The sequence below is a fragment of the Alexandromys fortis genome, unplaced genomic scaffold, assembly GCF_014885135.2.
Source record: "Alexandromys fortis isolate MF-2015 unplaced genomic scaffold, M_Fortis_MF-2015_v1.1 scaffold_13, whole genome shotgun sequence".
Classification (NCBI taxonomy): domain Eukaryota; kingdom Metazoa; phylum Chordata; class Mammalia; order Rodentia; family Cricetidae; genus Alexandromys; species Alexandromys fortis.
In genome coordinates this window covers 12,285,126-12,295,117 of record NW_026067908.1, presented here as the reverse complement: position 1 = coordinate 12,295,117, position 9,992 = coordinate 12,285,126, and the positions used below count along the sequence as shown (strand labels likewise).

At 44.1% G+C, this 9,992-nt stretch overlaps 1 protein-coding gene across 2 annotated transcripts in view; it reads left to right on the top strand.

Moving 5' to 3' along the window:
* Positions 1–773: 773 nt before the first annotated feature.
* The window catches only part of Alg6 (ALG6 alpha-1,3-glucosyltransferase), a 41,659-nt gene continuing 32,440 nt past the window's right edge, over positions 774–9,992 (top strand). The window contains exons 1-2 of one of the 2 annotated variants that reach the window (XM_050136326.1): positions 774–857; positions 5,565–5,803. In XM_050136326.1, coding sequence (XP_049992283.1) covers positions 5,722–5,803 — 82 coding nt within the window. In that variant the 5' untranslated portion in view covers positions 774–857; positions 5,565–5,721. The other variant, XM_050136325.1, reaches the window with a different exon arrangement.

Genomic DNA, 9,992 nt, shown 5'->3' with positions numbered 1-9,992 from the left:
TCACAAATACACACAGGTACACATACCTGCACACACACACACACACACACTCCAAAAAACAACGTAGTCCTAGCAATGGCCAAATGTTTGTTTTTACTTATATCGGAGTTGGTGTCTACAGAATGAGACAGTTCAGAAGCAGGGTGTAAGGGAAACCGGGGAATATTATTTTTGGCAAATGTGGGAATAGGCGATTCAAGTTGCCTGATGGGGCATGCAGAGTCTATTCTGGGACCGAGCTGTTTTTTCAGCAGCTCGGGGACAGGGTCTTGCTATGTAGCTCAGGCTGACCTCTAACTCCTGATCCTCTTGCCTTAGCCTCCCTGGGGCTGATATTGTCACTACGTGTGACAATCTAGTGTTTCTCATAGGCTCGACTCGGAGGCTCTAGAAACGGTTTCTCACTAGAAGCCACTTCCCAGCCTGACTAGGCAGTGCTGTTTGCTTAGCTGCAAGAAATTAGGCTTGCTTGGTGGCTGCTGGAGGGCACTGGCCCAGAAGGAAGACCTGCCGCCTGGGATGAGGACTGGCAAAGTGCTCGCCACTGCGAAGCGGGCAGGAGCCGCCCCTCACAGGAATCCATGGGCTAAGCAGCCGCTCGGGCCTTGGCCGCGATCCCGGGAAAGAAGAGCAAGGGGCTTTCCACCTGCCCCTGACCTAACCCCGGCCGCCAAACTTCTCGGGTTCCAGGGCTTGGACCTCGCCTCCCGAAAGGCGGCAGCCCCACCCCGCCCCGCCTAGTCCCGCCCCCGCCCCGCCCCCCCGCCTTACGGGCTCGCTCCCGTGAGGGACGACGGAAGCGCGCTTGCTCCGCGGGCGGTGAATGCGCAGGCGCCAATTCCGGAGTCCGGTGGCTGGTAAGAGCCCGGGGTTGCAGTGAAAAGGAGCCGGCAGGCTTGGGGAGGTGCTGGCAGTCGGGAAGAACAGGCGACGGGGGGTTTGGCACAAGGCCTCGCCCAGCCACGGGGCCCTCGGTGTGCTGCCGTCCTGCAGTGGTGACGCGGCCTGGCGGGAGTGACCAGGGCGATCCTGTCCCCACCGAGCCAGGGGTCCCTAGGCCCGGAAAGGGAGCAGCTTGGGACTCGGCGGCTGACTTCTGTCGTGATGCTCCAGCTGCCTGCATGTGGCTTCCTGAGAAAGTTGCAGAGCTGCGCTTGCAGGTGGAACAGCACTCACAGTTTAAGGGGGAAATAGCCCGGCGTGGTGGCAGTGGGAAGCAGAGGCAGGTGGAACTCTTGGAGTTCTAGGCAAGCCTGGTCTACATAAGCGAAATCTAGGCCAGCTAGAGCAACACGATGAGACCCTGTGTCTCATTTAATAACCACATAGTTTCCCTCTCTTCCCCCTCCCCCTTTTTGCCTACCCTGCTCTAAGTATGAAAGGACACCAAAAGGACTAAGGAGGATCTTTGGTCTTGTGGCATTTTTGTTCCAAATGATAAGTAAATGCCATTTCCTCCTAAGCTATTTTGTTGATATACCATGCTTACAAAACCTGTGCTGGAAGTTGTTGATCATTGAGTTATCACCAAGTGAACTTTTTTTTTTTTTTTTTTTTTTTTTACTGTTACTCAGTTCAAATAGCTAAATTATTCATAGCATCTCAGAACACATCCCCAGAGACCCCTTTCTCAACCCCTTAGGTATTTTTTTTTTATTTGTAACACCATATAGTTACTTTTTATGACAATGAGACAGGTCTGTTCCTGGCAGCACCAGTCTACTTCAAGAGAAAGATGAGCATCGAAGAAGCTCCTTATGGAGTTGGTTGACCATTTGGCAAGAAACTTCAGAAGAACTTTGGGTGATTGTCCAGGCAGTAAGGTGTCTCTGTCAATTCTAGAATTTTGGAAGTTGCTTACAATCTACTTCCTGTTTACTTGGGTAATATATCCTTCTGGAGTCTTTGATTGAGTTGAAGAATTTATAATTATATAATTTTCTTTAGTCATGATAAAAAATAAAGTAGATATAAATATTGTTAACTATAATTTTTTCTTGATACCTGTTTTGTAATATTTAACTTTACTATGTTAAAGTTAAAACCTTCTTTTTCATTTAAACAGAAAAGGGGAAATGATGTGGGATTCCCCTCTGTATGCTATGAATACCATTGGTGAATAAAGAAACTGCCTTGGCCTGTTGATTGGGCAGAACTTAGGTAGGCAGGGAAAACTAAACTGAATGCTGGGAGAAAGAAAAGGCAGAATCAGTGAGAAGCCATGTAGCCCCGCTGGAGACAGACATTGGAACTTTAGCCAGTAAGCCACAGCCACGTGACAATACACAGATTACTAGAAATGGGTTAAACTAATATGTAAGAGTTAGCCAATAAGAAGCTAGAGTTAATGGCCCAAACAGTGATTTAAATAATATGGTTTCTGTATGATTATTTTGGGGCTGAGGAGCTGGGAACCAATAAGCAGCCTCCTTACAACAGTTATCTGTTCCCTTCTAGTTAGTCAGCATACACTAGTTACCTGTTGCCTTCTAGTTAGTCAGCATACACTAGTTACCTGTTGCCTTCTAGTTAGTCAGCATACACTAGTTATCTGTTGTCTTCTGGTCAGTCAGCACATACTTGATTCCCCCTCCCCCCATATTAACTGCAATGCTTTAAATGTACTTGAATTTATAAATTCTTGTTAGTTCTAGAATTAGATTTACTCTATAGTTGCTAGAGAAACTTTTTGGATTTATGTATTTCACCTATTACCTAGTTGTGTCCTCCACCACTGGGCTCTTGGCAACCTGAGTCAGCACTATACCTGTTAAACCTTCCATTGTTAAGTTCATGATGCTGACGATTCAGTATTATTAGTAGTAGGCTTGTTTTTTTATTAAGTTTCCTGAGGAAGTACTTAAATAACATTATCTGGAGCAGAGGATAATTCATTTAACCTGGTTGTTAATCAGTCTCCTAGTTTGCTTTGTGTTGCCATGGTAACCACCATAACCATAGCCAACCTTAGGAAAAAAGGTTTATTCGTCTTATAGGTTATAGTTCATCATTGCGGGAAACCAAGGGAGGAGCTTGGGCCAGAAACCATTCTGCTGCTTACTGTCCTGCTTCTTGGCTTGCTCAACTAGCTTTCTTATACAGTCCAAGACCACCTGCCTAGAAATGGCCCAGCAGACTGTGGTCTGGGTTCTTGTGGTGATTCGAGAGAAAATGGCCCCCAAAGGGAGTGACACTATTAGGAGGTGTGACTTAGAGTAGCTGTGCCCCTGTTGGAGGAAGTGTGTCACTGTGGAGATGGGCTTTGAGGTCTCGTACATCCTCAAGCTTTCCTTAGGGTGATACACAGACCACTTCCTGTTGCCTGCAAGATGTAGGACTCTTCAGTTACTTTTCCAACGCTTTGTCTGCCTGCACACCACCATGTCCCACCATGATGATCATGGACTAAACCTGTGAACTGTAAAAGAGCCACCACAATGAAATGTTTTCCTCTACAGGAGTTGCTGTGGTCAAGTGTCGCTTCACAGCAGTAGAAACCCTAAGAGAGCCCTTCTATATTAATTAGCAAGTAAAAAAAAAAAAGTCTCACTGATGTGGCCACAGGCCAGCTGATCTGAGTAATTCTTCAGTTGAGGTTCCCTCTTCCTGGGTAATTTTAGGTTTATGTTAACTGAAGCCAACTATGACCATCAGTTGTGGAATATTTCTTTACACTGTGTATGGCACTGTGATTGGGTTATAAAAGCTGATTGGCTGATGGCTAGGCATAATTTCTGAGCAAAGAGGATGTTGGGAAGAATAAGGGAGGCGTCTGAAGATCGAGAGAAGGAAGATGTACATGTCATACTGAGAGAAGGTACCACACGTGGCAGAGGGTAGATAAGAAGTATGGGTTAATTTTTAATGTAAGAGTTAGCTAGTAATAACCCTGAGCTATGAACTGAGCATTTAGAATTAATATTGAGTCTCCATGTCAGTTATTTGGGAACTGGCTGGCGGAACAGAAAACTCCACCTACAACCAATGACTTAAATTTCCTACTTGGAGTATTATTTAAACTACATGTAATTAGTTAAATATATATGTATTTAAGGTCCCCAGGAATTAGCATTTAATTAAAAGTTTGAAATGTCGTAGCAGAAATATAACAGTGCAAGTCCGCCTGGAGCCCAGCATGTTGATAGAAGAGACTTTAGTGGAAGACTGAAAAGCACGTGAGTGGACTGTAGTGGTGTCCAGCCTGTGCCAAGTCCAGAGTCAGCGTTGGAAAGCGAGTTATCTTTGATTCTGTCTTGTCTCTGAGATGGCAGCTTGAGCAGAGGACTAGAGGAGCAACACAGTGGAGAGGAAGGGGGTTTCTGTCATTCAAGCCCTAAGCATGGAGTTATTGGAGTTATGTAGCCTCTCCCAGTGCTTTGAGTCATTCTCCCCAGACTCCATTAGTTCTGGAATTGCATTTGATGTTTTTAAAAATAGTAAATTACACTGTTTTTCAGTATTTATTTCATTTTTATTTATGTGTGTGGCTATAGCTGTGTGAGTATATGCCAAGCGTGCAGTGCCAGACGAGGGCATCAGATCCTCTGGACTGGAGTTAGGTGCCTCTGAGCTGCCTGCTGTGGGTGCTGGGGATGAACTCGGCTCCTTTCCAAGAAGAGCATACTCTTGTTCTCCAAGATCAAGCACACTTCACTGCTCAGCCATCTCTCTAGTCTCCTGATATTTTTAAGAAAGAAAATAATTTAAACTTAAAAGGTAGACTGTTCCAGTTGTCTCAGTTAACTTATTATTTGTAGTTTTCTGAGTATGTTTAACATGGCCCATAATTTTCAAAGAGGACAGTGTCCATTTGCTTCCTGCTTTCAGCCACCCAGCCTGGCCTGGGACATGGCTCTGATGTGATACTTACTAGTGTGAGGGGCCCTGGGTTCCATCCCCAGCACCTCAGAGACAATAAGACAAAACACGATTCAGCCTGAAGACAGTAGAAAGGGGTGAAAAGCATCTTCTAGGCGGTTAATTTCTTTTTTAAACTTTTTTTGCTTTTGTAGTTTCTCTTCTAAGCTTTGGGTCATTCTTACCATTTGTCTTTGAAAGTTTTAGCTCCCTCACGTGGAAAGTTGATATGTATGGCTAGCACACAGACGGTGTGAGAGAAGGAAGAGAAACAAGACTGTAGACGTTACACCAATGGAGGCTTTTCTAAGCTAAATGCAAAGACAAAATGTTCTCCTCTGTGCCAGAGATAATTCACCCTTTCCCACCTTTGTGGTCTCAGGATGGGGGTCAGGCTGGCCTTGAGCCCATATCTTAGCCTCCCAGATGCTGGAATTGCAGATGTGTGCCTCTAGGTGTACTTGCTGTACATAGACCATGCCACTATCTGCACCTTTCAGAAATACTCGCTTGTAAAAACAAGTCTTTGTCTATCTTATCTTTAGACATGATTGCTTCATATTTTACAGGAAATTGCCTTTTGCAGTATATTTCTCAATCCAGGCATAAAAAACCTGTAGCTCCCCCCCTCCCCCCAAGCTCCCAGGTTTCTGAGCGGCTTCATTGCTAGAGTGCTAAATTAAATTTTGGTTCTGTTTTCTCCCTAGGCTACTTCTCCTGTGTTGAAGCTGAGCATCCTTTAGAATCCTGTCAAGCTCCTAACTGCAGAGACGGTGACATTGCTTTGAACAAGGAGACAAGTGACTGACTTCCTAGGAAGTGTTCTGGCCCGGCTTTTGTTGTCCTCCCTGAATTTGAAGAACTATGGAGAACTGGTCCTGGATGACACTTGTGGTCTTAGTAGGACTCACAGTGCGGTGGACGGTTTCTCTTAACCCTTACTCAGGTAGTGCACTTTTTCTGTTTGAAAGATTGGTAAATATTCCTGCGTGGGTTGCTTCTGCTAGCTTTGATAACTGTTTGTAGTTTTTGACTGAAACAAGGATTTGAGGCTTTATTGTTATGATTAAGAAAATGCATGCCTCTGCGGTAGTGACGCACGCCTTTAATCCCAGTGCTCAGGAGTCAGAAGCAGGTGGATCTCTGTGAGTTTGAGTTCAGCCTGGTCTACAAAGCGAGTGCCAGGTTCCAGGACAGCCAGGGCAGTTACACAGAGAAACCCTGTCTTGAGAAACCAAAAAAAAAAAGTAAAGAAAAAAGAAAATCCATGCATCTAATTATAATGAGAAAGTGTAAGAGGTAAACATACATTGTAATCTTGCTTGGAATATGACAAATTGAAGTGTGATTATGTCTTGATCTAGTCCTTGAAGACGGTCTCAGAGTCAAATGGTTCTGTTTGCTGATATTGTTTGTGGCAGAGCAGACACATTACTAGATTGAGAAAGAAAAGGGCAGTGGAGAAGAGTAAGATTCAAATAAGGGATGGAGCATGACCCTGCAGACTTGTAGCATAAATTCTAATTGTTCTTAATAATAAAAACCCGGAGGCAGCTATTGGGTGAGAGCTGAAAGGTCAGAGAAGCAGAGCGATTCAGCCACTAGAGAGACCTTTCACTTCTACTGACTCTTCAGTCCGAAGGGGGTGATCCTATCTGTACAAAATCCTCAGTCTGCACGCATGCTCAGACAACATCCTCAGACTGCAATGAGCTCCTGTCTCCTTCCGCCTTATATTCCTCTTTCCATGCAGAAATAGCCCTCCTGTCTCCGCCTCCCTAGTGCTGGGATTAAAGGCGTGGGATCCCAAGTGCTGGGATCACCTTAGTGTTAGCTCTGTTTCTCTTATAGACTGCCCAGGTAGCCTAGGGTGGCCTTGAACTCACAGAGCTCCCTCTGCCTCTGTCTCTTGAGTACTGGGATTAAAGCTGTAAGCCACCCCTCCCTGGCCTCTAGTGGCTTAGCTCTGCAGTCTGATCTTCAGGCAAGCTTTATATAACTTATAAGTTTAAATAAGTTAAACCATAAACAAAATATCACTATAGAGACTGGGGTGACACCAGATTTAATTCTGCAGGTTTGTATTTAGTGCTTTGTCGTATTATGCATGATAGGTGCGATAAATATAAAGTGAATATTGGTGTCGTAGAGAGCACAGTTCCCTATAGACAAGCAGTCACCGTAAGATGTGTTGTGGCTGAGGTACACGCCGAGCAGAGAAGTGACCGGTGAAAGTGCAGTAGAGCGGATTTCAGAGATGTCTGACTTGAGGGTTTGCGGGATTTTGCTAGACAAACGGGTTGAATACAGTGTTCTAGAGGATAGTGACTTTCACAGACACATAGAGGAATATAGTTATCAGTATGTAGTATTAGAGTGACTAAAAATTGAGATTAAAGATGGCATCAAAAGGAATAAAAATAGGAGAGGGGGCTGGAGAGGTGGCTCAGTGGTTAAGAGCATTGCCTGCTCTTCCAAAGGTCCTGAGTTCAATTCCCAGCAACCACATGGTGGCTCACAACCATCTGTAAAGAGGTCTGGCGCCCTCTTCTGGCCTTCAGTCATACAGGCAGAATATTGTATACAAAATAAATAAATATTAAAAAAAAAAGGAGAAAAAGTGAAAAAATTGTGTCTGGAGAAAAAAACAAGATGTAGCTCAGCATTTCCATTTTTGGAAATGGCTCCAGTTTTGGCCACACATTTATCTAGGCAAATCTGGTTGTAGAAAAATTTTCTGGTAATAAAAAAGATTGTAGGAAAAAGGTCAGAGGTAAAGAGACAAAAGAGACAATAACACTAGTAGCAATGAGAATATATTTTGAGCATTTACTGATGTTTGGCACTGTTTTCTTTAGGATTTATCATAGCCACTGAAGATGAGGTAATATGTACAGACACAAAGTGGGACAGGCCTGGAGAGTAAGGATTATGATACTGGACTGTTTGCTCTTAGCCTGCAATGAGTATTTCCTTTACTAATAAATCTAAACATAATTTGAAATAAGAAAAAATGTGAGTTGATGAAATGGGTCATTAGGTCTGGGTTTGGTTCCTAGCACCCACATGGTGCTAGCAATTGGTTATAAATATTTCCAGAGGTGTTGACTGAGGTTTTCTGTCCCACCTCGTCCCCGCAATTGTTAAATTCCAAAGAAATCACACAGAGGTTTACGTTAACTATAAACTGATTGGCCCATTAGCTCGGGCTTTGTATTAACTCTTATAATGTATATTATTCTTGTATATGTTAGCCACATGGCTCAGTACCTTTTTCAGCGAGGCAGTCACATCTTGCTTCTTCTGTGGCTGGTCAGAACTGCCGAGGAATGGGCTTCCTCCTTCTCAGAATTCTCCTGTTCTCATTGACGCGCCTCTACTTCCTGTTTGGTTTTCCTGCCTTTACTTCCTGCCTGGCTAGTGGCCAATTAGCATTTATTCAAAATATAATTGACAGAATACAGACCATGGTCCCACACCACAGAGGTTCCAGCATCCTCTTCTGGCATCCATGGGTACCATGTACATGTGGTGCACAGATACACATGCAGGCAGTGGGCACCACCATGTCACGTGGTGCACAGATGTACATGTAGGTAAAACACCCATACACATAAACTATACTTTCTCTATATAGGAATATAATCAGCACATTTACGGTCATGACTCACCTCTATTGATCATCACATTTGATTATTTAACTCCAAAATATGGCCAAGAATGGCCACACAGCTGTAATCCCAGCACTCAGGAGGTAGGAGCAGGAATTCAGAGTCAGCTTTAGCCACATAGTGAGTTCATGGTCAGCCTGGTTTTTATGGGAGCTTGTCTTAAAATACAAACAAACCCTCCAAAATATTATTGTTTGCTGTGTAGCCAAAAAGAGGTCTTGGTAATTATTAAGACTTTAATAATAAAGAATGGTAAATGGTATCTTCCCTAGAGAAGGTAACAGTTTGGTGGGTAGGGTGTGTGTGCAAATATTTATCACATTAAAATTTAGTGCAGTATAAAGTGATTAGATTTAGAACACTAGATATTTTCGAATTCAGATAAGAAGGTCTTTGGTATGTAACATTTAAGAATATCCTAAAAGATTTTACTAGGGACAAAACGGGTGAGAAGAACATTCTGGTACAAGAAAACATGAAACAAAGCTTAGACTTTTCTGAAGGATGGAAGAATACTGTGTGTGTGTGTGTGTGTGTGTGTGTGTGTGTGTGTGTGTTGAGACAAATGAATCAGGCCGATGGTTAGCCAAGCTAGTTGTGAGGGCTGAAAGGTCCAAAGGTCATACTTGTTTTTAAGAGCTAGTTCTAGAAGCATCCTAGAATTTGGAGTAGGGTGAGGAGAGGCAAATAGAATTGTCTATGTGCAGTGGCCACAGCGTTCTCACCGTGTTTATTATAAGTATTGTTTCATGGAGCTGGTTCTATGGCTTAGATCAATGACCAGGCAAACAAACAGAACAAAGGAGGGATGTAGAAGAGTCATGTAAGCCCCCCCCCCCATTGTCTAGCTATAGCAACAGAATGACAGCCTCTGTAAGTTAGTGAGGACAAGGGCATGTGCTAATATTTTATGTGGGTGCTGGGGATCCACACTCAGGTTCTCATTCCTGTGTGGTAAGCACTTTGCCACCCAAACCATCTCCTTAGCCACAAGACTTTTTACCCCCTCAGTGCTGTGGATGGAACCCAGGGTCTCCCATGCTAGGCATGCACAGCGTCACCATCCATCTCCAGCCCCACCTGTGAAGAACTGTAGCACAGGAAGTTAAGAGGGCTAATTCATGGGAGATGCAGAGATGTCTCAGCAGTTAAGAGCACTTGCTGCTCTTGCAGAGAACCTGTTCCGTACTGTGCAGCTCACATGCAGGAGATGGGATGCCCTCCAGAGACATCTACATGCACGTGGTGCACATGCATACCTATGCTCAAAGCACAATACAATAAATAAATACTTGATTTTTTTAATTTTTAAAAATAGATATATTGCCGGGCGGTGGTGGCACACGCCTTTAATCCCAGCACTCGGGAGGCAGAGGCAGGCGGATCTCTGTGAGTTCGAGGCCAGCCTGTTCTACAAGAGCTAGTGCCAGGACAGGCTCCAAAGCTACAGAGAAACCCTGTCTC